Source organism: Nelusetta ayraudi, unplaced genomic scaffold (genome assembly GCF_046127955.1).
Source record: "Nelusetta ayraudi isolate G7.1 ecotype Tasmania unplaced genomic scaffold, CSIRO-AGI_Nayr_v1 ptg000003l, whole genome shotgun sequence".
Taxonomy (NCBI): domain Eukaryota; kingdom Metazoa; phylum Chordata; class Actinopteri; order Tetraodontiformes; family Monacanthidae; genus Nelusetta; species Nelusetta ayraudi.
This window is the reverse complement of record NW_027466053.1, coordinates 730895-758238: the sequence shown is the minus strand read 5'-3', so window position 1 is coordinate 758238 and position 27344 is coordinate 730895. Positions and strand designations below refer to the sequence as shown.

The window sequence follows — 27344 nt, the reverse complement described above, 5'->3', positions numbered from 1 at the left end:
CAGATGCCCTCGGGTGTGGGCTAACAAATTTGTTCGGTCGAGGGCTTACATAAAACCCCCAGAGGTTTGGCATTATTGGCTCGGAGTTTGAGTGATAAAGCCAACAAACATCCGCGTTGCCGCGCGTCCCGCGCCGATTCAGGCGACTTGAGTCTTGCCGCCTAATTTGCGCAATCCGAAAAGGAAAGTTGGGGGGGGGGGGCAAAACAAACAAACAAACAAACAAAAAAACCTAACACGCTTTCACCTTTTATTCCCCCACCAAATGAGAATAATTTATCGATTCCGCCATGAGAGAACCAGATGGAGAGGTGGGGGGTCATCATGGTTTGGTCAATGTGATCCGTTTGTGACCATTTAAAGGTCGCAATGGATCATGCACGATGTGCGCTGCAAGGTTCGCGATTATCTATCTATCTATCTATCTATCTATCTATCTATCTATCTATCTATCTATCTACACAAGGAACTGTCAAAAGAGAAAAGCCACTGCCCTCTACAGGCCGTCGTGGATGGTGCTGATTGAAAGAGACGTGGTACAGCTCTCCACTCCATTTGAGTGTGAGTGCGTTTCAGAAGGTTCCTGTTGGGTCAACATTAACAGAAAAAAAAAAGTTTAAAAAGAACCACGCCATGTGTATTTTTTGTATATATTTTTTAATAATGTTGAGACTAATGCCTTATCACTGGTGCCTGGATGCCTTGCACTGGCATGAAAAAAATATGAGCCTATTTGTCTTTTTGTTTTCTATCCTATTGTCAGTTGCAACGACTGTGAGACTCTCAAGGTTTTATGGTCTTTTGCATCTTCTCATCTCAACCATGTTAACATCTGTGCTGTTTCCAGAGCAAAGCGAGCCTATGGATTACATCGGGAGGCATGTTCATCTTGATTGCTTGAATGCGTCGCCTCCACCTTGTTATTAGCGCCTTAGCAACAGGCAGGCAATTTCTTCCCATATGGTTGGTCTTGTGAGCGAGTTCCAAAACGGTAGTGCCACCTGCAAACCTGAGCGCAGTGCCCCACTTCTTTTCCCAAGATGCTTATGAAATGGAAATGTAACACTTGAGGCGGGATGTTCATCATTCCTTTAACCCCCCCCCCCCCCCCCAAAATAACTTAATTTTGAGACAATTCACTAATGGAAAAGAAGGAACACTTTGCTGCCTTTCAAGTCCTTGAGCTACACTCCTCAGGATTATTAGTGATTTATTGAAGGCAGACAGACCCCCGGAATGCTGTGTAACTGGATGTCGTAAAGTGTCTTTTAAATGGAAGGTTTCTGGGTACACCCCTCTGCTGCTAAGACAACAGTCAAGGTAGTCACTCACACACACACACACGCTCACGCTTACGCTCACTACAGGAATATATTGCGTCAATTTAACCACAGTCTTTTGTACTCCAGCCCATACAATCCTCCAGTCCTGACACAAAAGGGTATTGAGTGTCATAAAAAAAATGGGTCCGCAGGTTTGGACCTTTTGAATGTTTAAAAATGACACTACATACAGTAGATACGACATTAAGTGGAACATTCAAGCAAACATATTCACACTGAAGACCTCAGTGTGGATATTAGTTTGTTAAACTGCAAGATTCACATGTACCATCTGTTAACATGAGTCAGCCAGTCGGATAAATAAATAACACAAAATAGACTGTAAAGCCATGTTTGTTAAGATACATCGAGCCTGGACCCCCACATTTAAGAACAAAGCTTCCAAATGCTTTAATTACACAAAAGTGCTACACACAAAAAAAAAAAAAAATGATAATGCAGGTCACAAGTTAGTTTTGGTGCTTTCTATAACTTGACAACAATGAAAAAAGTATCAACATTTAATCTTAAAGCATAAAGCATTTTAAAGGCCAATGCAATGGACATAAATACAAATGGGGATGTGGAAACACACCAGATTACATTATTTATACGTTACTAGTGTTCAAATTTAAATGGAATATTTCTGTTGTTGTACTTTTGTCCAACAAATTAAAGCAAAATAGACATTTGTTTGGAAAATAAGTTTTAAAGATTTTTTTTTTTTTACCCCATACAGGCTATGGACAAAAAAACAAACTGTTTCCAGAATCCCCCGTCGTTCAACTGGCATAAAACACTCTCCACTCATGCCTCAGTGTGGTTAATTGAACAAACTTTAATTGGAACATATCTCAGCAGCAGCGGTGGCGGCCGTCAGCTGGCAGTGATTGAGGACAGTAGCCGTTGCTATAGGTAACGGAACGCTGGCCCGCCTCCGCGTTGGTAAACACAGCTTCTCTACGTGTTAGCAGACAGGATAGCCACATGCAGTTACATTAAAACTTAACGTAAGTGTTTTTTTGTTTTTTGTTTTTTTTCTTTCATTGTTACTGTTAGATTATTTTTTCATGCACTATCCAGAAGGGTGGCGCTGAGCTACTGAGGCGGCATGTCGGACGACGAGAGCGCGGCCTCCGTGGCGGAGGACGTCCGGATGAAGTTCGTCGAGGAGAAAGTTTGCGGACTATTACGTCTGCAGCCGCGGACGTGGGAGAAAAGCTCTGCCAGCGACGACTTCCTGGCGCTCGTGCACGTCTTCTTCGAAAAGGGCGCCGTCATATTTTTCTGGCTCTCAAACAAAGGTTGTCTGCTAGTTTCGAATGAGGTTCGTTTTTTTGACTTTTTCTTCTTTTTCTGTGGTAACATCAAGCTAGCACTTTGCGACCCCAGCCGCCTGTGTGACGTCACTATTCGAGCGCCAGTTAGGTCACTCCTGTGGCTGACGTCAGTGTTGCCAAATTTCATTCAGAAAAATAAAGGAGGCCTCCCTCCCACAGTGTTCGGGACCATGGCCATCACAGGCCAGTGGCTCCCAGTAGTGGTAAATCATAACTTAAAACAGGGTTTCAAAAAAGTATATGGTTCACATAGTTTGAACTGCTTTGTGACCAATAGACAATAGAAATAAGCTGAATGTTTAAATTGTTTTGAATGTTTTTAATTGAACATGTTTTTACACAAGTGTTGCAGGATGGATGGCTTTTACAAAGGAATTAAATAAATAAAGCTGAAAAGAGCAAGCAATCCTGATTCATGGCCTACTCTGTGCAACACAGTAGGCAGTGTCTGTGAATGGGCTGCACAATAGTATTGACTGCAGCTACATAGATTATGTTTCTGAACGCAAACTCTATGGAACTCTATGGAAACTAACGTGAGTTTGCATCGAGAATAAATTCACGTTCAATTCAGACAACTCAGAAATTCAGGACAAACCCCGTCCCGTATCGATTCAAAACAGGACGCACCATGTCATTGTCTAATATGCGAGAATTCTGCATTTTAAGGGACAGTTGGGAGCTATAGCCGATGCACGCTTCCAAAATGTCTCACCTCATCTTACCGTCTCAAATCAAGGTTGAGTCGGATGCCCACAAGAGAATCTACGTCCTGAAAAGGACAGCTGTCCCAGTGAGTGCTGAAAACTACAGGGAGCTTCTGCTGTTCGGCCTCCTGTCTTCATCACCGCTAGAGCAGCTGTCAAATACAGTGAAGCAGGTAAATCCTACCCTTTACTCTTCATCATATATTGGTCCTTTAAAAAAGTGATTTCTCGATGTATCAATATTGATTAGGGCCTGAAACATGTTTGTTATTATTATTATTATTATTATTATTATTATTATTATTATTATTATTATTATTATTATTGTTATTGTTATTATTATTATTGTTATCATTGTAATTATTATTATACTTTGCATCTCCTCCAGCTATGTGCCCCACTGTTGTCAAACCATCAAAACCATCTCATGTGGCCAAATCTTATGTCTGAAGACATAATTCAACACACAGAAAGGATGTGCAGCAAGATGACAGTCGTGCAAGGGCAGGTCTTGGGGGAAACGGTCCTTCCCATCCCAACCGTGACAGACTGGATTGAAAATTCTTACAGTTCCTTAAAAATGTAAGAGTAGGAAAGAAAGAAAGAAGGCACACTTTGGGCTTTTTAAGCTTTGGCGTGTTGATCAATTATGAAGAACTGACCCTCAGTCTCTATCTGTAATTTCATGCACAGGTATAACACATATGACAGGAATCTCGCCCATGCCATAGAGACACAGGTCATCAACTGGACCAATCTGATCCAAAAAATCTTAAAGGAGGATTCATCAGATCAGATGCCGAAGGCCGACTGGCATCCAGGCCCCAGTGCAGAGCTGAAGTTTTGGTCTTCCAGGGCCAGCAATATAAAGCACATTTATCTTCAGGTAAACACCCCCTCTCCTTCTGATCTTAAGTGAATATATTTTATCTCCTTTTTTTTTTGCCTGCTGACATTTCACCCTCTGTGTTTGCATTCGTGTCCCATACGCATTAAGTGAGTGCCGTTTCTCCCTTTAGCTTCAGAGTCCAATTGTCCAGAAGATGACCGAAATGCTGGAGATGATGGATAGCAGCTATCATCCAGCGATCAAGATTCTGATCGAGAACGTGCTCGATGGTACGATTAGCAAAAGGAAGCATTCTGATGAATTCATTGAGAATCAGCACAGCATCACCGGAACCTTTCCATCCATCTGTTTTTATTGTTTTAGTTAAAAATGTTTTTACTCTTTATCCAAAGCGCTCCGAGAAGCCCAGGATATTGATGTCCATTTGCAACCACTCCATGCACAGCTGTCTCATTTGGAAAAGCAAGCCTTTCCTCTCTTTGAAACATTCCTCCCAGCATTGATTCACACTGTTTTTCTACTCTGGACCAACTGCAAATCCTATCAAAGGCCAGCACGCATTGTTGTGTTGCTGCAGGAAATGGGCAACCTTCTCATTGAACAAGTAAGATTTCTCATAAATATAATGTATGTGAATGCATCAGTTGACGGAGGCATCTTGAATAGCTGATATAATCAGTAATATCCATCTGTTATTTCTTAATAATATGAATACTGTTGGCTTTCTACCTAAAAAATTCAACAGTTGAAAAAATCTTTTCCATTTTAGGCATCTACGTACCTCTCTGCAGATCATATGTTCAGGGAGGACCCAGAGGAAAGCCTGCAAATGGTTAGAATGGTAATACAGGTCTTTAGATGTTTCAGAGACAGTTACCAGACCCAGAGGGAGAGGTTGGCCAATCATGTGAAACATGCACCCTGGGATTTCCCATCTGCCATGATTTTTGCACGTTTCAACCAGTTCCTCAGTCGTATGCTGCAGCTGGAGGTGGGATTGTACTTTTTTTTTTGTTCCCTATACATTTTCCTGCAGTTCTTGTCATTTTTTGGTTTGAATTTACAACATATCTTTACAGGATTTGTTTGGGATTATGCTGGACATTCAGAGGATGGAAAAACTGGAATTTGGTGGACTTAAAGGAAAACTGTACTGTGAGCAAGCAGCTCAAATGTACAGTGAGTTCATTAACCACTGCCAAGCACTGCAACACAGTGACAACAACGCGCTCGACATAGACACTCAGGTGAAACATGTTTCATTAGTATTAATGTTGCTAAAGCTAATGGAAACGTTCAATATATTATGCAAGGTTTAAGAAATGTGGGTGGAGCCTCCCGTCCTTCTGCCCTCACAAAGTGCCTCAAGCCTCAGCTGGTTTCCATATGTAAAATGATTACATCTTAATCCAATGGAAAGGTTAAACTGCTCTGCATTTCTATGATAAATATTCATGTTCCTCTTTAATTTGGCGCAATGTTTTTGGGCCTTACATAGAATTAAACTGCTCCCCAGTGGCATTAGTCATGCCCCAATATTATGCAAGTGTATCCTGAACAAAATATTCAGTGCATGACCACCTTGTTATTGACAAGTCACTCTCAATGACACGTGATCTGTGCTGCGGCTGTCGATTCCCCCCAAACTGTTGGCTGGTTTTATGATGCACCGGTCTAATATTTATACTGCAATTTATAGCACAAGTTGAATCAAGAAACTTCCCACTTGTGTCCGTCAGATTTTCCCCATTACTATTTTGAATTGTTGATCTTTCAACAGGATTTTGAGAACGACTATAAGGAGTTTAAAGTCAGGATGGTGGACTTTGAGCATCGCTTTGCCAACCTTCTCTGCTTGGCCTTCAAGGATTGCTCTGGATTGGAATCAGTATTTAAAGTGAGTCAGATGACATCATGCAAATGTGGTGTTGTATTTAGTAGAAGACTTTATTTTTTTTCCTTCCCGCCAGCTGCTAACTATCATCGGGCCCTTCCTTGAGAGAAAACAAATTGGACAGATCTTCAGCCACAACTTCTTTCTGCTGCAGCAGCAATTCAGAGAAGAGCTGGAGACGTGTAAAAACCTCCTCAGAAAGCAGCTCACTCAGGTCTGGAAAGAGACATTTAATATGAGCTGCAAATATTCAGAACGCAATACGTATCACACAAGATTTCTTTTCCTATTCCTGTGTAGATGGAAAGCGGGTTGTGCAAAAATATGGCTCCCACGTCTGGAGCTTTGAAGTGGGCAAGAATGCTCAGAGAGCGCATCCAAACACCGTGGGAAAGGATCAGGCTGCTGCTGGACATCTCCATGTACAAATTTTATGGTTTTGAGGAAATTGATAAATGGGTTGATGCTTAAAGATAAATGACAAGTATATCATTTTTTTCAGGCCTGCAAGAGTTGGAGATATGTCGAAGGAGTACGACATGTACACAGAGATGCTGAGTCTTCTGGACAAATACGAAAAGGACGTTTACTCCAAATGGTGCAACGATTTGGAACACGTGTGCCTGATCAACCTGCAGCAACCCCTGCTCACCAGAAACACGTCATCAGGCCTGATCTCCGTCAACTTCAATCCAAACGTGATTAACACATTGTTTGCACAGTCCCGATATTTACCCATTGTTGAGACACGGCAGAGTTTGTTTTGTTTTTATTTCCCACTGCAATATGATTGAACATGCATAAAGGCAATCATCCTGGCTGTGGGCTCAGCTATTCATCGCAATTATTTCATCTGATTTGTTATATTCTCCGAGGGTTTCTGTTAGTTGATACAATTAATTTTATCGCCGCCCCGCTGTGACTCTGTATATCAGAGTTAATCACCGTTTCCTTTCATGCCTCAGCTGACTGAAGTCTTAAAAGATGTGAAGTACATTCAGAGCCAGCATCAAATGGAGATCCCCGCGGCTGCAGCCACTGTGTTTGAAAAGCGTTTCATGTTCACAAGGGTAAGACGGTGACGTGCTTCACACTGAGCTCGCTCGCTGTGATCCAAACCCGTTTCAAGCGAGCAACATGAATTTGTGCATATTCATTTTCAACGTGCCGCTGTGCCCTTGGTAATATATACGTTTTGTCTTCCTTCTCTGCAGTACTTGAGCAGCCTGCAGCTCATGGCTCAGTGGTACAACCAGGTAAAGCAGACCGTGCTCGAGGTGGAGCTTCCTCTCATCAGAGCTGAGCTGACCTTAGTTGACCTTCAGCTGTCGAGAGCAGAGTCTGTCCTCACGTGGCAGGATCCAGACTGCTGGAGCTTCATTGGCGCCGCCAAAGATCAGGTTCAAAACCTCGCCTGCCGGGTTGGCGCAGCCAAGGAAAAGTGTGAAGCCATTCAGTCCACCATGAAGACATGGGCCAAACAGGCCATGTTTTGCAGAAGGGACAACAAAAAAAGCTCCCTTATACAGCTGGACGACAGACAGGATCGCGTCCACAGGAAGTTCAGCTCCATGAAGAAAGATGGAGAGTTGATCCACAAGCTGGTGCAGGTGAAATTGATCAAACACTATTGATTCAGCACTGCCTTTAGATCCCACCATTAAGACGATGCCTATAAAGACATATATCTGACTATTGAATTTTTATTAGTATTTTCTTTTTTTCTCACTAAAAGTGAAAGTGTGTATATTTAAAAGGAATGCATTAATTATAATGAATTCTGGCGTGATTTCTGGCATGAGATATCATGAATTCATGCATTAATTATGAGGTGATTCCCACTCACGCCGTCTTCTCTGCTCTTTTGCCATTTCATCAGGAGAATTTGGCACTGTTTAATGCTGATCCCACCTCACACTCATGGCGCTCCTACCTTGAGTACGTGGACGAGATGGTGGTGGAGGGACTCTTCAGCTACATCAGCCACTCCCTCCAGTTCTTTGCCGACAACATGGAGTCGTGGCCAAACCAGGCCCCTCTGTTTGAGACTCGGCTGGTGCTCAGCAGCAGCTCAGGGATGGTCTTCCAGCCCTCGCTGGAGCGCGATGCCGGCGACGGCCTGTACGAGCTGGTGGAAGGCCTCCTCGCAGACATTTTCAAGACCTCTGTGCACGTGAAGCGGGTGGCCGCCGATCTGGACACGGAGAGCTACCAGGTACTGATGCAGATTTTAAAATCAATCATACTTTCCTGCAAAAGGTTTTTCTAACATTCTCTATCCACCAGGACGTAGTGGATGACATGATGGATTTGTCGGACCTGAGGCAGGAAATAATGGATCGAGTGGAGAATGTCCTTGAGAAAGCAAAAACCTACCAAGAGAGGTTTGAATGCTATGAGCACCTGTGGCTGGACAACAGAACGAAGGTTCTCGGGCAGTTCCTCTCGTACGGACGTGTCCTCACAGCCGAGGAGACGGAGGCCTGTGCAGCAGACCTGCTTCCTGAGAGCCCACCTTCAATACAGAACTTCAAAGAGCAGGCATGGCATTTAAAAAACAAAAACAAACATTTTTCCTTTTTATAGCACAGCAACACATTAATGCCAATTTCTGTTTGACAGATCGATTATTTTGAAGGTCTGTATGTTGAAATTTGTAAGCTGGAGGATTTCAAAGTGTTCAATGGATGGTTCCGGGTCGACACCAAGGTCTTCAAAGCAAGTCTCCTCAACGTCTTGAAGAAGTGGAGCTGGCTCTTTAAAGAACACCTCCTGACACACGTCACCAACAGGTAAATCTGGTCACTGCATGGCTGCTATTCAGAAAATCAGATGATAAGGTCACTCGCTGTCACTTTGTGCTTTTCATTCAGTCTTGATGAGCTTGAGGGGTTCGTTCAAGCCACCGTGGAGGGGCTCGAACAGCCCGTGGCCCCAGGGTTCCACGAGGGCCTGGTGGAGGTGATGAGGCACCTCTTGGCCATCCGGAACAGACAGGCAGCCACGGACAAGATGTTTGAGCCCCTGAGAGATATAAATGCTCTTCTGGAGCAGTATGGGGTCACCATTCCAGAGCAGGTTTACTCTCAGCTGGAGGTACGAGTCTTCGTCTCGGCGCTTTGGTCCTGTTTTATTGGCAAATCTGTTTTATTTAGCGTAATGTCTGTTTTTATTGATTGTTTATTGATTGACTTGGAGATAATTGATTGTTCAGCTGATAAACAACATTTCTTGAGGATCATTAAAGTGTCTTTCTTTCTATCTATCTATCTATCGATCAATCGATCTATCAATAAATAATGATACCTACAAATTAATTACTGTCAACTCTAAATTATTTGTTCCATAGGAACTTCCTGAGAAATGGAATGCAGCCAAGAAACTGGTGTCACAAGTGAGGCATAAGGTTGCGTCCATGCAGAATGCGGAAGTGATGGTTCTCCGAAGACGATGCATGGCGTTTGAGGTGCACTTCACAGCATCGTAGTTTATAGAGCACTGCCATATTCAACACGTTGTCGCTTCCTGTGTTTACTGTGCACCGTGTCTGATTGTGTTATCTTTTTTCAGGTGAAACAAAACAAATTCAGGGAGATGTTCAGAGCAACCGCGCCCTACAATTACAGCTCGGTGCACCCCTACATCAGCCTGGACACGGTAGGCTTTCATCCACCGTGCAATTCTAGGATTGGAATAAGCACTCTGAACGATACAAAGTGGCAAGCGCTCGGCATGCAATGTCTTCCAGGCTGAAAAAGCGATCCGAGACACGGAGAAGGAGCTCATCGAGCTGCAGGAGTGCACCAAGCTGTTTGACGTAACCGTCCCCGACTACAGAGATATCAAACTCTGCAGGAGAGACATCGTGGTCCTCAAGGAATTGTGGGATATTGTTGCTCTCATGCAGGTAAAAGGTCCTGGTGTTTAAAAAAAAACGCTGAGAATGTCACATTTCTGGGCAGAGATTAAAACGTTTCCGCTCTTCACCCCCGAGCGCCGCCGTCCAATAACTCAATAGCTTGACCAGAACTCGCCTCTCGGAGACCATTGCCATTGATTCCTTGAATGCCCTGTGGCCTCTAAATGTCCTCATTAAACGTCCTCAGCCCATTGACCTCCGCGAGTTCTTTATTCGCACAGAGCCGCGTGGAGGACTGGACAATGACCAAATGGAGGCGGATAAACGTGGACCAGATGGATGCCGAATTGAGGAGCTTTGCCAAGGTGAGGTCACCAGCAGCGCTTCATCACACCAGCGCGTCTCTCCTGCTGTCCCGCTGTCACGCACCACTGCTGCCTCGAACAGATGCCCCTTAATAACTCATTATGTTTTTGCTCGCATTTCTGTTTTGTGTAGGACATCCGGAAGCTGGACAAGGAGGCCCGCGCCTGGGACGTGTATTGCGGGCTGGACCTTTACGTGAAGAACCTGTTGACGTCGCTGAGGGCCGTGACCCAGCTGCAGAACACGGCGATACGCGAGCGCCACTGGGTGCAGCTGGTCGGCGTGACGCAGGTAGCGTAGCGGCCAAGCTCCTAGAAATAGATGAGACTCCACTCATGGGTGAGACTTTTTATTCATTTATTTATTTATTTATTTATTTACTTATTTTTTAAACAGATGGACTTCGCTGTGAACGACAACACCACCCTGGAAGACCTTCTGGCCCTGAAGCTGCATTTGCTGGAAGACGAAGTCCGCAGCATCGTGGATAAGGCGGTCAAAGAAATGGCCATAGAGAAGGTTGTAAATGTTCCAAACATCACAATTTAGCCCCAAAACAGGCAAAAAATTCCCTCATTGTTGAAAGTGATTGTGTTCGTTATTAGGTTGTGACGCAAATAAGCAAAACGTGGGAGTCAATGGAGCTGTCATACGAGAGGCACTATCAGACCTCTGTGCTGCTGCTGAAGTCCAACGAGCAGCTCATTGAAATCCTGGAGGATCATCAGGTAAATATCCAAATTATTCACTATCCTCCTCATTTTGTTTCTTTTTCAGTTTTTTTTTTTTTTTTTTTTAAGACGTTGCCGCGACTGCACCGCTGGAAGTAGTTCTCAAGAAGAAGAAAACGCAAAAAGCACTCATAGTTAAGTGCTGAAATAGTGATGAGAGTGCAAAGAGGGGCCGCCCTGTCTGACTGTCTAACTGCACATCTGAGAGTAAAGAGGTCTCTATTGAGCCTTTAGATTTATAGCTGCTCTCAGACATGGGGCATTGTTGCACCATGGCAGCCTCTGCACACTGACACCAGATGAATTGGAGGGGGGGTTATAGGCAGCAATTAGAAGTGTTGCCTCTTTAGTGCCCCTATTTTTGTGTAGACGGACCGTGCCTCTCCCCCACATTTTATTGCACGCCGTCCCGATGAGGCCCTAACATGCGCAGAGTTTAAGCAGAGAATGAGAGGAGATTTAGGCTGCAAATAAATGACGTTCATCACTTACAGAATGCTGTCTTTTCCAGTTAAATGTTCATATTGTGCTCGCATCACTGTGGTCTTCTCCTCAAGGTTCAGCTCCAGGGCATCTTCCAGAGCAAGCACGTACATCACTTCCTGGTCCGGGTGGTGGAACTGCAGAAACAGCTGACCGTGGCTGACTCTGTTCTGCTGACCTGGATGGAGGTCCAAAGGACGTGGGCCTACCTGGAGAGCATCTTCAAAGGGTGCGACGACCTTCGCCAGCAGCTCCCTGGGGACGCAAACAGATTCCAGGCCATCGACTCAGAATTTCAGGTTTGTCTCTTTTTAAGTCTCACCCATGGAGTTCAAATCTTCCTGACATGGTACTCAGCTCAGTGCTAATTTTAACTTAGCCTATTAAAATAAATGCCTAACTTGCGATTGACTAATGGTCTCATTGTCCAAATGATCATTCCTTCCCTGCGCTGCTTTGTTTTTGCAGTACACAACCTGTTTGTGAGATTACAGATACGGTTATGAACTGGCCTGATTTTTTTCCTCACAGGAGTTGATGTTTGACAGTGCCAAGACCAAAAATGTCATTCAAGCCACCAACAAACCTCATCTACTTAAGAAGTTGGAGGATCTTCAGGAAAGGTTCTATTTTCACTCCGTTGTGCCCCGGTTTTCAAACTTGATGTGCTCTCGCTAACATTGCCAAGCTTTTTTTTTAAAGGTTGGCGCTGTGTGAGAAAGCGCTTGCTGACTACCTGGAGACAAAGAGAATGGAATTTCCACGCTTCTTCTTTATTTCCTCAGCCGACCTGTTGGACATCCTCTCAAAAGGGAATCGTCCCAAAGAGGTATATGCTGAAAAATACAACCGTTTTTCCATCCCCACTATTTTTTTTTCTAAGAGAACCTATGCATTGGTAAAACCTTACAACTGTATAATTTGGTTGAAATAATCATAACGTTGTTATATCGTTTCTTTCACAGGTTGCTGTCCATCTATCAAAATTATTTGACAACATGTCAGATCTTGACTTTTCCAATAGTGAAGAGTTGGATAATCCTAAAGGTGCAGTGGGAATGTACAGTAAGGAGAGGGAATACGTCCCCTTCCTGGCCCAATGTCGCTGTCAGGGGCCGGTAAGGTTATGCGGCAAAACAAAAGTAATGTTTGTTTCTTTTTTTTCTTTTTTATACTAACATTACTGATGGTGGACTGTCTTCACACCAGGTGGAAGTGTGGCTCACTCATCTGGAGGAGTCGATGAAGGAATGCGTGAGAGGCCACCTGTCTGAGGCCGTGTGTGCGCACGAAGACCGTCCCCGAGAGCAGTGGATCCTCGACTTCCCCGCCCAAGTGGCCCTCACCGGATCTCAGGTCTGGTGGAACAACGACATGGAGCTGGTGTTCAGGAGGCTGGAGGAGGGTTTGGAGTCTGCGCTGAAGGACTACAACAAGAAGCAGGTACGTTTTCCTCACCTGAGCTCCTTGCCTGGAATAACGTGCAGCTTGATGGGCAGAATGAGGGAGAACACGACAAACAGTTGGTACCCCCCCCCCCCCTCCCGCTGAGGTTACAGTACCATTTTTATCCTAACGTTTGTCAGCAGGAATTTAAAATGACAGGCATATATAACTTTTAAGTATCTTGTCTTTTGAAGTTGAAAACTAAACTAAAAAAATAAGCTCTCCACAAACCACTAGATGAAATTTATATTACGAAAATTATATTTACATCAGAAAAACCTCAATTTCGAAAAAAAAAACCTGCTACTAAAGATCAATTGTGATTTTTTTTTTCCTTCCACTACACCATAAAGACCTACATATGCAGATAACTGCAAAGGTAACTTTTAACAAGAAGTTCAAAGTTTCTCATCTTATTGCGTCGTCTACGATCGAGGCACCATCCACTAAGTACGATGGACATGTTTTTTTTCCTCCTCTAGCAGCAGCCTAATCACATCAGAGTCAGTCAGACGCCTGAGCATAGCCTCGTCGCGAGCTAAACTCCCAGATGACTTGTCATTCTTGTCAGCTTCATCAACGCCACTCACGGTTAGCGTGTCCTTGGTCGCCGTTAGAATAATCCGTCTCTCCTGGACTGTGATGCCCTGATTGGATCCGCTGACGTTCAGCACCAGTGACAAATGTCCGTCTGCCGTCGGCGATGTTTCTATTTCTTTTCTCAAGAAAACACCACGCCGTTGGATTGTCTACAAGGCAACGGGACTTGATTAGTGTTTTTCTACATATTTGTCAAAGTGTCCTTGCTTAATGTGTTGTGAAGCCGTTGATTAAATTGAGTTGTTGTCGCTGAGTTGTGTAAAACGTTTTTCTATCACTTCAGATTTCTCAGCTTAACTCCCTGATTGGCCTGCTGCTGGGAGAACTGAGCTCAGGCAACAGGCAGAAGATCATGACTGTGTGCACTATCGATGTCCATGCTCGAGACATCGTGGCCAGTCTCATCGCCCAGAAGGTAACAAGGACAGCAGTTGGTTCTTCCTCCACGTGAATGGATGCTGCTTGATATTTAATCGTCTTCTCTGCAGCACCTGACATCTTTGACAATTTCATTTCCGCAGGTTACCTCTTCTCAAGCTTTCCAGTGGCTTTCCCAGCTTCGCCACTGTTGGAACGAACAGCAAGATCACTGCCACGTCAACATCTGCGATGCTCAGTTCCGTTACTCGTACGAGTATCTTGGAAATACACCGCGTCTTGTCATCACTCCCCTAACAGACCGGTAGTGCATTGACACAGCTGTCTGTGTTTGTAACGTTTCATCAAATTTTCTATATTTGTTGATGTTTTTTCCCACTTTTTTTGTAGGTGCTACATCACCCTGACTCAGTCGCTGCACTTAACCATGAGTGGAGCCCCGGCGGGCCCTGCGGGCACTGGGAAGACTGAGACCACTAAAGATCTGGGCAGAGCCCTGGGCGTCATGGTGTACATATTCAACTGTTCTGAGCAGATGGACTACAAGGTGTGAAATCTCGATGCTGCGTGTTTTTCTTTTGATGCATCTTTCAGCAGAAAATAGCTCTTAAAGCACAAAATCCGCATTCTCTCCCCCAGTCGATCGGAAACATCTACAAGGGCCTCGCCCAGACGGGCGCATGGGGCTGCTTTGACGAGTTCAACAGGATCGCAGTGGATGTTCTGTCAGTTGTGGCAGTGCAGGTCAAAACCATACATGATGCTCTACGCTCTAAAAAGAAAAGGTGAGCTGCAGCATCCAGAGCGAGGACATCAGTTGAAACTGGATGACTCTTTTGAAGGAAAAGTGTGTTGACAGGAATTTACCCACAGCTGAGAGTCACTTGGTGTTCAAGTAAATGTTTGGAAGACTGGTGAAAATCTGGTGCACCAGTCCTATGGTGGTAGGGATGTTAAGAGAGAGCATGAGAGAAAGAGAAGATAAAGTCATCAAGAACTTCATGTTATGTTGATGTTTTTTTTATTGTGTTTATAATAATGCAGTAGGCTTAGGTTTATTAGTTTTTACTGCATATATCATTTAAAAAATATAGATGAAATTGTGGGGGTTAGTCGGGTGAAATTGTACTCTTACATATTATATTTGCATATAGCATTAAGACAAGATGTGGCTTATTTAAAAAAAAAAGTCATAGGTGGTAAAATTTCAACCAGCAGGGAGCAGAAATCTCCAGTTCTTCTAGTGAGTTGAGCCCAATGACCTGTTTGACTAAGAAAAGCCATAATTAGCATTACTGCACCAGAAACATGAATCTGGAAAAGGAATAAGTCTCTTTCTCCTCCTCCAGATTCCTGTTCTTGGATAAGAGCATCGCCTTGAAGCCCTCTGTGGGGATCTTCATCACCATGAACCCCGGCTACGCAGGCAGGACCGAGCTTCCCGAGAACCTCAAGGCTCTCTTCAGGTGGGACGCCGCAGCTGTGCCTCATTCAACCCAGCGTGAAACTCAGCCTTACATTCACCCTTTTGTCTCCTGCATCAGACCTTGTGCCATGGTGGTGCCCGACACAGAGCTCATATGTGAGATCATGCTTGTTGCCGAGGGCTTCCGCTGTGCTAAACATCTGGCCAAGAAGTTTACCACCTTGTATTCTCTCTGTAAAGAGCAGCTGTCCCGCCAGGTGAGGAATACTTTCTGCAGGACTGCAGCAATGTTTGAACACATGTAATCACGTGTGCAGCTCTTGTATGAAATATTTAACAGTAGGTTTTGATGCACATCTCAAATCTCTGTCCTTCCTTCACCAGGATCACTACGACTGGGGTTTACGTGCCGTCAAGTCCGTTCTGGTCGTCGCCGGGACACTGAGGCGAAGAGACAGAGGCCGACCGGAGGACCAGGTCCGTCTTTTCATTCCTCCGCCTCCAGAGATGATGTTTCTGGAAAGGTCTCAAAGTGAATTGTGTGCTCTCCAGGTGCTGATGCGTGCGCTGAGGGATTTCAACATGCCCAAGATTGTCACAGAGGACGTGACCATATTCCTCGGCCTGCTGGGAGATCTGTTCCCAGGCCTGGAGGTGGAGAGAGAGAGGGACTGTGAATTTGAGAAGGCTGTTCGGAAAACCACGGCGGAGCTCCGGCTGCAGCCCGAGGAGACGTTCATCCTCAAGGTTTGACGTCACACAGGCAACGGGACAACTTGGAGAATTGCTTCAAGGACTGATGGCAACTTTCTTTTACTCAACATTTCTACTGTCAGGTGGTGCAGCTGGAGGAACTCATGGCAGTGCGTCACTCTGTCTTTGTTCTTGGAGGGGCAGGAACTGGGAAAAGCCAGGTCGGATCTTTTTTCTATTTTTCTATTTCTATTGTAGTGGAAGCTGGATTGATCTGAAACTTTTTATATTAAAATTGTAATGTATGTAAAATCATCTCAATAAGAGTTGTTATTTTTCCTTGTTTTTGACATTTTATTTTTATGTAATAAGTAAATACATCACTGATTATTTGAAATAAACTAAACTTAACTTATTGATATTTTTATAACAGGTATTGAGAGTTCTGCACAAAACCTATGTAAACCTAAAGAGGAAGCCGGTGTGGAATGACCTCAATCCCAAGGCAGTGGACAGAGATGAACTGTTTGGCTTCATCCATCCCACAACTCGAGAGTGGAAAGATGGTAACTAGAAGCAGCTGCCTTAGAAGGACACCAACAGGCACCAAGTCAGTGGAATTGCGTGAGGAACCGTCTTCTTTGCAATCTCACCTGTTTGTCCCCTTGAATCCCTGCACCAGGTTTGTTTTCCTCGCTGATGAGGGAACAAGCCAACGTCTCCCACGCAGGACCTAAGTGGATTGTGCTGGACGGAGACATTGATCCGATGTGGATCGAATCACTCAACACAGTGATGGATGACAACAAGGTGCCTCCCTCCCGCTCACTCATGTGCTCTTGTGCGGCACCTAACAGCCTGAGGTGGTACACGAATGGAAAAAGAAGTTGCTTCCTGTAGCCTCCAGCCAGCGCCTCCTGGGGGTGTGAGCGCTCGAGCTTGCTTCTCCAGCGTGATGATTTAATGCCGCCAAATTATGCTGAAATATTTCAAAGAAAGCCTGTCAAATCTGCTGATGTATGAGGGTGTTTTCCTGCCATCTGACTCGCCCTGTCTGAATATTTTAAATGCTTCAATTTGGAAACTTCACGAATGCTACTTCACACTTCCCAGGTCCTGACTCTGGCCAGTAATGAACGCGTGCCTCTCACCTCCTCCATGAGGCTGGTGTTTGAAATCAGCCACCTTCAGACAGCCACCCCTGCAACTGTGTCCAGAGCTGGAATTCTTTATATCAACCAGCAGGATCTGGGCTGGAACCCGTGAGTCACACACTTTGCAGTTGCAGAGTATCAGGAACTGAAGTGCCTCTCAGTGATTCAGGTTTTCGTCTTGGCCAGGTACGTTGCAAGCTGGATTGACCAAAGAGAGCACCAGACGGAACGGGCTCACCTCACCATACTGTTTGAAAAGTATGTCCCGCGTTGTGTGGAGCAAATGAGGAACACTTTCAAGACCATCGTTCCTATACCCGAAAACTCTATGGTGCAGGTACCAAATAAAAAAAAAAACACCCACCCTCCATTTACTTATTAGTCTAGTATCTCAGCAAATCACCACGGCTTTGTTCCTCTTCCTGTTTAGACCCTCTGCGCTTTGCTCGACTGCCTTTTGACGGCAGAAAACATTCCATCAGACGCACCGCGTGAGCTCTATGAGACCTACTTCACCTTCGCCTGTATCTGGGCCTTTGGCGGCGCTCTGCATCAAGATCAGGTATGTGCTGTAGTTGCAAATAAGATGAAACAAAGTTTTGCCTGCGTTCGACAGTGCATCTGGCATTGTGATTGTGCAGCATTAAATTAATTATTTATTGTTAGGGTGCTTGATGTTTTTTGTGTCTTTATCCAACAAAAAAGAAAAGCAAAAAACACTTTGGACAGAAATGATTTAACTTGCATTCCGGGGCAGCAGAAGTGACAGACGCTGCCATTGGATACCTTGTCGATATTCCTGCTAATAGTCCACTTAGTTAGCACCTCACTCACTCCTGGGCGAGTCTTTGTTCTTCTGTCAAACAAGAGTAAATATATGTCTGAGGTGCGACGCTGATGCCTTTTGTTGGGAGGACGACCAGGAGTAGGATGAACCTCGCTGTCAATCACTTGCTAATGGCTGGGTTGTCTGTTGGCGGTGACATGAAATAATTCATGATATTGTAACTCCAATCATCTTTCTTTCTTTCTTTCTTTTCTTTCCCCAGCTCTGTGATTACCGGCTGGAGTTCAGTCAGTGGTGGACCAAAGAGATGAAGACGGTGAAGCTACCAGCTCAGGGTACCGTGTTCGACTATTACCTGGAGCCTCAGAGCAGGAAGTTCCTGCCCTGGAGTGATCTCGTGCCCCCCTTTGAAATGGAGCCTCAAGCGCCGCTGCAAGTGAGAACACGCGAGGCTCTGAGGTTGACAGGCCGGAGCCTTTTGTGCAAATTTTCCAAGGCAGTTTGGCTAATAATCACACGCAGCGGCACAAAGTAGCCAACTTTAGGACAAATAACCAGCAATGAACAATACGGGCATATTTAAAATGTATGTCTGCTTCAGTGAACATAATAAGAGGGGGTGAAGTCACTTTTATGAGGTTATGGCAGGGGTGCTGCAGTGGATGATAGGCTTTCCACTGTGTCTGATTGCCGTCTACGACACCCCATGCCAGACTGTGTGTGGGTGAAGCCTCGAGCAACAAGGCCCGAGCCGTCACCCACGCTCTATTGTCTTTCTTTATGCTCCCTGTGTACAGCTGTGAATGCTCCAGAGGCTCTCGCTGGGCTGTAATTAGCAGGGTTTTGTTCTGAGCAAATGATGCTATTATGACAGAATGGTTGCGGCGCACTGGGGAAATACAAGAAATTATAAATCACGCACAATTCACTGAGCACATGTCTGTCAATAAATCACACTCAAAAGAAAGCCGTAATAACTATGTGTGTTTCGGTCCTCTGTTTTCCTGCTGCTCCCGTGATTGCAGGCTGTTGTGGTGCACACGGCGGAGACGGCGTGTCTTCGCTACTTCATGGACTTGTTGCTGGAGAGGAGGCAGCCCGTGATGCTGGCGGGGAACGCTGGAGTGGGAAAAACTGCACTTGTCAGGAACAAGTTAGATTGTCTCCCAGAGAGTTGCATGACTACCAAAGTGCCCTTCAACTACTACACCAACTCCCTCATGCTGCAGGGTAAGAGTGCGGCTTTTGATTGGTGCGTGGGACGGTCAAGGCACATCAAGTAAACTCTAGCACCCTCTACTGGTGATGCTGGGTGAACTAAACTGCGGGGTCTCGGCGTAGTCTGTCTGTTTTATTCTTCTTTCTTTTTTTCTTTTTTTTTTTTAACCGACATGATGTGGCATGCAGCACTCCTGTCCTCCGGGTGAAATGTGATTTAAGTCACTGTTTTGCCTTTTCAATCCGTTTGCTTCCTTTCTCGTAGGGGTTCTGGAGCGATCATTAGAGAGGAGAACTGGCAGGAGCTACTCCCCTGTAGGCAACAGGAGAATGATCTACTTTATAGATGATATGAACATGCCTGCCGTTGACATTTATGGCACGGTGCAACCTCACACGCTCATACGGCAGCATCTCGATTACGGGCACTGGTGAGAGGAGCCACTAGTTCATTACTTGCAGTCTACCGACGAAAAAAGCATGAAAAAAAAACACTTTTTTTTTTCTCTCTCTCTCTCTCTCTCTCTCTTTTTGCCGCCTCCAGGTATGACCGGCAGAAACTGAGCTTGAAAGAAATCCACAATACGCAGTATGTTGCCTGCATGAATCCGACCGCTGGAAGCTTCAATATCAACCCCAGACTGCAGGTATCTATGGAGTGCAAGGTTTCAAGCTGAAATAATAAAGAGCTGGAAGTTCCCCAGTGTTTTAACACAACAATGCAATCTACGCCATTGATTGTTTAAGTCATTCTTTGCATTATGTGCACAATCAAGGGTTTGTTCATTTCAAGCACTGAAAGGTTTCATTACAAAATGTTGAATGGGTTGATTGATGACCATATAATAATTTCACTGGTACTTTGTTGAAAAGATATTTACTGATTTGAAGCGATCTCAAAAAGAAATGACGTCAGTTAATAAATAAATCACAGCCATTGTGCTGTAGCCTGCAACGTGCATTAAAACAATTTCTCATTAAAAATTAACGCAAAAATATTTATACAGGGTTTTTTTTCTTCCAAAAACGTCAATTTCGCACTCTTCTGTGCCCTTTTCCCTGGCGCAGAGACATTTCTCTGTGTTTGCCGTGAACTTTCCTTCATCCGCGGCTCAGAAGTCCATCTTCGGCCAGATCCTCGACGGTCACCTGAAGCAGCAGATCTTCAGCGCGGCGGTTCAGAGAAGTGCTGCCGCTGTGGTTCAGGCCGCCATCAGCCTGCACCACAAGCTGGCTCACGGCTTCCTGCCCACAGCCGTCAAGTTTCACTACACATTCAACCTGCGAGATCTGTCCAACATTTTCCAGGTTAGATCAGGACGAAAACTTTCCATTTGTTTCCAGATAAAATATAAAAACACTATTAACAATGTATGGTGTGCTTTGCAGGGCATCCTCTTTGCTGAGCCTCAGACTTTGGGCGAGAGCTGTGACCTGGCACTGCTGTGGCTCCACGAGTCCTGCAGAGTCTACTCAGACAGGCTGGTCGATGTCACGGACATGCAGCTCTTCCGGAAGCTCCAGATGGAGACTGCGCATGAATGCTTTGAGGTGCAATGCACATTTTAATAAACAGTGTAAACAGCCGTGGTCTTCCCTCCACGATGAACGCCGACCCAACCATTTCGATCCTCTTCCAGGATCTGAAGGACAGAGAGGTGATGAAACAGCCCCTCCTATATTGCCACTTTGCCCAGCCGGGTGAGGAAGCGCTCTACGCTGCTGTCAGCGACTGGACTTTGCTCAGGTCCATCCTCACCGATGCCCTTGAGAGCTACAATGAGCTCAACGCAGCCATGAATCTGGTGCTGTTTGAAGATGCAATGCAACACGTGTAAGTGTTTGAAATAACAAATCATTTTGGCTGTTTTCTCTTTTTCTTTTTGCATTTCCTCCTCAAAATAAAACTTTTAACCCGCCACCTGTTATTGCAAGTTGTCGAATCAGCCGCATCCTGGAGACTCCTGGAGGTCACGGGTTGCTGGTCGGGGTCGGCGGCAGCGGGAAGCAGAGCCTGACTCGTCTGGCTGCCTACATGGCATCAGTGGAGGTGTTTCAGATCACCCTGAGTAAAGGTTACAGCATCCAGGACCTCAAGGTAAAAACACAAGAAGTCGGAGTGGCGCAGTCACACCTCAGAAAAATGTGTTTTCTGAATCGAGGGGGAAAAAATCAATGCGATTTATCTTGTTTCGTGCATATTGATATTATGGATATTGACGCCTGTTTTACTGTGACACTGGAAATTGTCAGATACTATTTAAAACCGCAGAGAAATATTTCAATGTCTGATTGATTATACAAACCTCGCCATTGTGGTTATTGAATAATCTCTTTAGGAAAAAAAAATCAAAGCGCATCATCACGGGACACGTAGTCTCACAGCTGTTATTGACAACCAGTTAAAAATAAATGATCGCTGTCCATAGTCATGTAGCCATTACTGCAGTAGGCGTCATTTAATGGCGGGTTTGGTCTGGCTCAGACGGATCTGGCAGGACTGTTCCTGAAGACTGGAGTGAAGAACCAGCGTGTGGCTCTGCTGCTGACTGACGCACAGATACCCGACGAGCGCTTTCTGGTCATAATTAACGACTTGTTGGCTTCAGGTTGGAACCAAACACCTTTACACCGATAATGTGATACTATATATACTGTATTCATGCTGTCATCATAGAGGACATCATTACTTGTAGCCTTTTGAAACCATTTCCAGTGTGAGAGTGTGACCGTGCCTCCCTCTCCAGGAGAGATTCCAGATCTTTTTAGCGAGGAGGAGGCTGAAGGCATCGTGTCGGCGCTGAGAGCTGAGGTCCGAGCCTCTGGACTGCTGGACAGCAAGGAGAACTGCTGGAGGTTCTTCACCGACCGAGTTCGACAACAGCTCACGGTTCGGCCTTTCACGGTTTTACTTCTTGAGACGTCATTTTTTTGTCCTTGTAATTCTTTAAGATTTCGACCCGACAACCAGAGATTAGAGTGAACAAAAAAAATAAGAACCAACAAGGCACGTGGTTTTAGCTTTTCATTCTTTTTCTTCTTACAAAAAAGGAAAAAAATATTACATCTGACTAAAAGATTGTGTAGAAAAACACGTCATTGTAAATTGTTTAAACAGAAGTGCCATTTTTAAATCACCGCAATTAAAAACCAAAAGCACGATCAGCCTTGTGCTCCAAGCGCTATGATTTTTTTGCCCCCATGAGCTGACTCTCACATCAACGCATCATCCTCTGAAGCAGCAGAATTAAAAGCGCAGCTGCTGCGTAACGTAAATAAATATGTTGGACAGGCTGAACTGGTGGAGCCAGACGGCTTATAGACACGGAAAGGTCCCGTCTGAGTGTCACATCGTGTGCCATCCAGCCTGTGCGTTCGCCAGGGCCTCTGGTGGCTCCACCGTCTGCTCCAACCGACGGGGAACACGGCCGACTGTGCGCACGCGATGCCAGGTTAATGAATGTGGTAGCACAGAAGGTTGCCAGTTAGGTTTTTTTTTTTTTTTTTTTTTCCTCTTGGGGGCGACGTGTCTGAGCTGTGTTGATTCTGTGAGACACGTTCTGCCGTATCAAGTATTAACACTCGGCCGGATCTTAACGTGCTGCTTCTTCCTCTGCAGGTCGTTCTGTGCTTGTCTCCCATGGGAACCTCCCTTCGCGTGAGGGCTCGACGTTTCCCAGGCCTCGTCCAGTGCACCACAATGGACTGGTTCCACCCGTGGACCCGTGAGGCTCTGCAGTCCGTCAGCTACAGGTTCCTCCAAGAGATTGAAGGCATTGAGGTTTGGCCACTTGAACTCCTGTCACAACTTCCATATTGTTTCCGCCAGCTGCTCTCCTTAGACAGCTGTCGCCTATTTTATATGATATTGCAATTTGTATGTCAGGGATGCATCCAAAGGTTTTCACTCACGGCGGAGCGTCAACAGGGTTGCCATATCCTCTCATCCCCAGACCACGTTAGACTTTAATGAACGCCTTCTAATTACCGCAGTGCAGCTGGATTAGCGTCTCTGCAGATCCCTCATCATTAGGTCTCTGCTGAGGTGCTGACAAATTGCTGAACACATGCCTGGAGACTCACAGTGAGTGCAGGCATATCATTGTTTCCCATCGTGGCAGCGGAACGATCACAACCCAGAATCATTTATGTTAATGAGAGAAGAGTGATTAAGCACATAACGACCCTCCGAGGAGGCACAGCTGTCACAACCAGGAAGTGTCTTCACATATGTGAACATGTGCCAGGGCAGTTAGGCCGTGGTGGGCGGGGCTGTGACCATTTTGCCACATTCATGCATGTTGCCGTCGGGGGAAAAAATGAATGAAAGAAATGTGCTCAATAATTTTCAAGAAACTATAGCAAAATTCGGAGTAATTTTAAAACAGTATAACCACTTCATTACAGTTACAGCCAGTTTTTATTTTGTTTGTTTCATGCACTCAACCGTTTTCCACAATTTTCTGACTTTTTAGAGCAATCGGTCAAGTTGAATTCCTACTAACCATAAATGTTCAGCCACGTTTGCTGCTATAGTAATAAAATAGACTTGGGAGGTGTCCAGTGAACATTTCTGTTGGTGGCGGAACGGCTACAATACTTGAAGTACAATATGCATTAATCACAAAGTGCTCTGAAAAGTTGGGCGAGCAAACTTAATGCGGGACAATGCCATATATTTAAAGCCACTAATGGCTGTTTATCTTTCTGAAGAGGCAAGGAAACAAGTAATGAAACGGCCATTTGTTTAAAGCCAGAAATGCACAACCTGCCATTAGTTGCGACCCGATCAATGAGAAGTTCTTTCACGTCTCGACTCACAACATAACATGCTTTGTCAAAAAGCATTATGTCAGCTCTTGATTACTAATGATCTTCTCCCCCTGCTACGGGCTCAATGATCATTAAGAATGTTTTTTTGGTGAGTTATGATCATGTTTGATCCTTTTATTCTCCGCTCATTTATTCTTCGCTTTAATTGATCGCTAACTGTGTGATGAATAGACGCTCGCTGTCATTAGGCGCCATATGATGAATGTGTGGGCCACAGCTGCCGTAGACGGTGTTCAGAAAGTTGGCGGACGTCGGACGGGACGTGAAAACGGCGTGCGCGTCGCGCGAGATACACAGCAGGCAGCTGAACGTATTATTTTTCCCAGAGGTTTCAAAGCCCAATCACTCCTCCTATAGCTGCACCTAAATCTCAGATTGAGTAAGTCAGGGCCGGCCAAGCAAGGTGGCAAAACTTGTAGATGAATTCAAAATTTATGAAGATAATATTTCAGCTCCCATCAGCTTGGCGATGTTAAACTCCACTCAATCCAGCGGCGCCCTGTTCTCCCCTCTCCCTGTCTCCATGTCGGCTTATTTTTACAGCCCGCCGTCCAGGAATCCATCAGTCTTTTCATGGCCTACGTTCACACCAGTGTCAACCAGGCAAGTGAAAAATACGGGCGCAATGAGAAGAGGTACAATTACACCACCCCCAAGAGCTTTCTCCAGCAAATCACCCTGTACAAGAACCTTCTGGAGAAGAGTCGGGCTCAGCTCCAGCACAAGATGAACCGGCTAGACAGCGGCCTTCAGAAACTCCAGACCACCGCCGCCCAGGTTAAATGCCTAATTATGTACTCTTTGGGGAGAGGGGGAGGGGCTTAATGTTGGTATTTTAATCACAAGGTCAATGTAGGAAAATCAAGGATCAGGGCTGTCATTTTTCTCCACCGTTAAATGCAACACACATACACACACAGAGAGAGGGGAGAATCTGTGTAATTTCTTTTTTCCCTCCGATTCAGGTCGAAGATCTCAAAGCTAAATTGGCGTCGCAAGAAGCTCAGCTGACCTTAAAAAAACAGAACATCGAGGCCCTGATTGCAAAAATTGGACTGCAGACAGAGAAGGTCAGCAGCAAGAGGAAGGCAGCGGATGTGGAGGCTCAGAAGGTGAGGCGGCTTTCGTGGCTCTTTAGACACCAGCACGCGCTTTCCTGGAAAGATGGAAAGTGTTTTCCCCTCTCACTGGGTCGGGTTGTTCTGGCCTTCCACAGGTCGCCGTCATCCAGACCGAAGTCTCAGCCAGACAAAAAGAATGTGAGGATGACTTGGCCAAGGCCGAGCCGCTGCTGACAGCTGCCACAACTGCACTGCACACCCTCAACAAGGTGCCTCGCTTCGTCCACCACAAAACCAATTACCGTGTCATTTTTCCCCGACATACATATAGTCGGCAAATATAGTGTGTACACACATCAGGAAAAAAAATAACTTGGATATATATTTAGAAGAAGAAGAAGAAGCCTTTATTAATCCCCACATTGGGGAAATTTACAGAATTACAGCAACAATACAGTAGAAAAGAATGTATTAGATTGGATTGATTAAGAAGAAATAAAGAAATAAAATAAAATATTTATCGACTAAGATGGAACAAACAAGACATTCACATTATATTTAGAGTTGGATTATTTTACAAGTTACGTACACAATATTTACATATGAATATGTCATGTGTACTGCAAACTACTGCTTGGGCTCAAGACTTGTTGATGCTGCATTCATAAAATTCTGTTGGGAAAACATTGTACAACAGTACTTCAATCAAACTTTGAAAGAGGTATATATATATCGACGTACTGATACAAATTAAATATTTATGCAACTTTTTCTTTTCCTGATGTGTGTCTCTTTATATTGATTTTTTCCTTCTCAGGTGAATCTCACAGAGCTGAAGGCCTTTCCAAACCCTCCATCTGCAGTGATCAACGTGGCGGCGGCTGTGATGGTTCTGCTCGCCCCGCGCGGCCGCGTGCCGAAGGATCGGAGCTGGAAGGCGGCGCGGGCCTTCATGGGCAAGGTTGAGCTGTCGCCGCGTCAGTCAAATCTGCCTGATTAATGCCAATCTGATTTGTGCATTGGCCTTGACCCCGGCCCTGCCCGGCGTCTCCCCAGTGCTCACATTACGGCTGGATTGCCCGATGAATATGCTCACTCAGGGGAGAGCATGTGACTCTCAACCTTTAACCGTAATTACGGCGAGCCTGGCCATAAAAATAATTAATTTGTTGCAGGCAAAGCCATCAGATTGGAGCGAGAAAGATGCTTTTTCCAGTACAACAGCATTTCATGTTTTATCGTATACCACGGTTGTGTAATGTTTTGTGTGGCCACATACATGTTTTGTGTTTATATTTTTAAGGCTGCCAGTGTTAGACTTGTGCAGTTTAACTTCTTTCTGTAAATATCATTGACCAAATTCAACCAGTTGTATTCATTTCCACAACACACTGTTGACACGGTTACCTGGAAATGAATTTAGTGGGAAATTTAAAGTGCTCACATTATGGCCTCCAATTCTCAGAACATGACTCAACCATGATGAATCATCTCCAAATGCTGCAGCATATTTAATCTTCTGTTTATAGCGCCCTCCACAAAGAAAATGCCTTAATTGCACATTTTCACAAAAATGTCAAAATGTCAAATGAGTGACCACTTGTTTCTGCAGAGTTATTTCTGCTACAGACACATATTACTACCATACAACATTAACAAATGATTGAAATGATGAAAAAATTTTGGTTTCTTTCTTCTTATCAGTGTCTGTGGCCAAAATTTATTGTTGGTATTAATGTGCGTCCTGTGGTTTCTTTTGTATCAGGTGGATGAGTTTCTCCAGGCTCTGGTCTCATATGACAAGGAGCACATCCCAGAGTCCTGTCTGACTGTGGTGAAACAGGAGTATCTGAGAAAAGCCGAGTTCCACCCTGACCAAGTTCGGACCAAATCTACGGCTGCAGCCGGTCTCTGTGCCTGGACGATCAACATCGTCAGATACTATGAGGTCAGTCGGTCAGCCCATGAGGGGCTTCAGGGCAAACAAACAGACGCAGGGCCGTAATAACAACTCGAGTAGAAAGCCCCTGACTCAGCTGTGTCAATAAACATCAAGTAGGCCCATCTAACTACATGCTAAGATGGTTTAGCAACAGCAGTGCCTTCACAGGTTTGTTTTGGTGTACACGCAGTGCACAATAACTTCTGGCTTTAAAATCTTTTGTATGGATCCTTTAACTTAACTCTTAGTAATAC

At 44.9% G+C, this 27344-nt stretch overlaps 1 protein-coding gene across 4 annotated transcripts in view; it reads left to right on the top strand.

Annotated features, from left to right (window-relative positions):
* The first annotated feature begins 2373 nt into the window (after window positions 1–2373).
* LOC142888602 (dynein axonemal heavy chain 11) overlaps window positions 2374–27344 on the top strand; it is a 37072-nt gene continuing 12101 nt past the window's right edge. For all 4 annotated transcript variants that reach the window (XM_076027100.1, XM_076027091.1, XM_076027074.1 and 1 more), the window contains exons 1-60: window positions 2374–2649; window positions 3402–3542; window positions 3758–3951; window positions 4063–4255; window positions 4389–4488; window positions 4612–4823; window positions 4989–5210; window positions 5299–5466; window positions 6000–6116; window positions 6190–6327; window positions 6414–6535; window positions 6616–6811; window positions 7079–7183; window positions 7328–7723; window positions 7993–8328; window positions 8400–8654; window positions 8736–8905; window positions 8987–9209; window positions 9463–9579; window positions 9684–9770; window positions 9862–10020; window positions 10254–10337; window positions 10471–10629; window positions 10735–10857; window positions 10944–11066; window positions 11627–11851; window positions 12084–12175; window positions 12255–12381; window positions 12518–12670; window positions 12762–12995; window positions 13882–14013; window positions 14120–14280; window positions 14367–14523; window positions 14616–14761; window positions 15326–15442; window positions 15521–15659; window positions 15787–15879; window positions 15955–16149; window positions 16239–16316; window positions 16529–16661; window positions 16778–16905; window positions 17209–17357; window positions 17436–17586; window positions 17680–17811; window positions 18299–18472; window positions 19062–19266; window positions 19520–19685; window positions 19799–19901; window positions 20323–20562; window positions 20644–20805; window positions 20895–21088; window positions 21190–21352; window positions 21740–21863; window positions 22002–22144; window positions 22874–23035; window positions 24631–24864; window positions 25053–25199; window positions 25304–25417; window positions 25966–26109; window positions 26914–27096. In XM_076027100.1, coding sequence (XP_075883215.1) covers window positions 2434–2649; window positions 3402–3542; window positions 3758–3951; window positions 4063–4255; window positions 4389–4488; window positions 4612–4823; window positions 4989–5210; window positions 5299–5466; window positions 6000–6116; window positions 6190–6327; window positions 6414–6535; window positions 6616–6811; window positions 7079–7183; window positions 7328–7723; window positions 7993–8328; window positions 8400–8654; window positions 8736–8905; window positions 8987–9209; window positions 9463–9579; window positions 9684–9770; window positions 9862–10020; window positions 10254–10337; window positions 10471–10629; window positions 10735–10857; window positions 10944–11066; window positions 11627–11851; window positions 12084–12175; window positions 12255–12381; window positions 12518–12670; window positions 12762–12995; window positions 13882–14013; window positions 14120–14280; window positions 14367–14523; window positions 14616–14761; window positions 15326–15442; window positions 15521–15659; window positions 15787–15879; window positions 15955–16149; window positions 16239–16316; window positions 16529–16661; window positions 16778–16905; window positions 17209–17357; window positions 17436–17586; window positions 17680–17811; window positions 18299–18472; window positions 19062–19266; window positions 19520–19685; window positions 19799–19901; window positions 20323–20562; window positions 20644–20805; window positions 20895–21088; window positions 21190–21352; window positions 21740–21863; window positions 22002–22144; window positions 22874–23035; window positions 24631–24864; window positions 25053–25199; window positions 25304–25417; window positions 25966–26109; window positions 26914–27096 — 9756 coding nt within the window. In that variant the 5' untranslated portion in view covers window positions 2374–2433. The remainder of the gene's footprint in view (window positions 2650–3401; window positions 3543–3757; window positions 3952–4062; window positions 4256–4388; window positions 4489–4611; window positions 4824–4988; window positions 5211–5298; window positions 5467–5999; window positions 6117–6189; window positions 6328–6413; window positions 6536–6615; window positions 6812–7078; window positions 7184–7327; window positions 7724–7992; window positions 8329–8399; window positions 8655–8735; window positions 8906–8986; window positions 9210–9462; window positions 9580–9683; window positions 9771–9861; window positions 10021–10253; window positions 10338–10470; window positions 10630–10734; window positions 10858–10943; window positions 11067–11626; window positions 11852–12083; window positions 12176–12254; window positions 12382–12517; window positions 12671–12761; window positions 12996–13881; window positions 14014–14119; window positions 14281–14366; window positions 14524–14615; window positions 14762–15325; window positions 15443–15520; window positions 15660–15786; window positions 15880–15954; window positions 16150–16238; window positions 16317–16528; window positions 16662–16777; window positions 16906–17208; window positions 17358–17435; window positions 17587–17679; window positions 17812–18298; window positions 18473–19061; window positions 19267–19519; window positions 19686–19798; window positions 19902–20322; window positions 20563–20643; window positions 20806–20894; window positions 21089–21189; window positions 21353–21739; window positions 21864–22001; window positions 22145–22873; window positions 23036–24630; window positions 24865–25052; window positions 25200–25303; window positions 25418–25965; window positions 26110–26913; window positions 27097–27344) is intronic.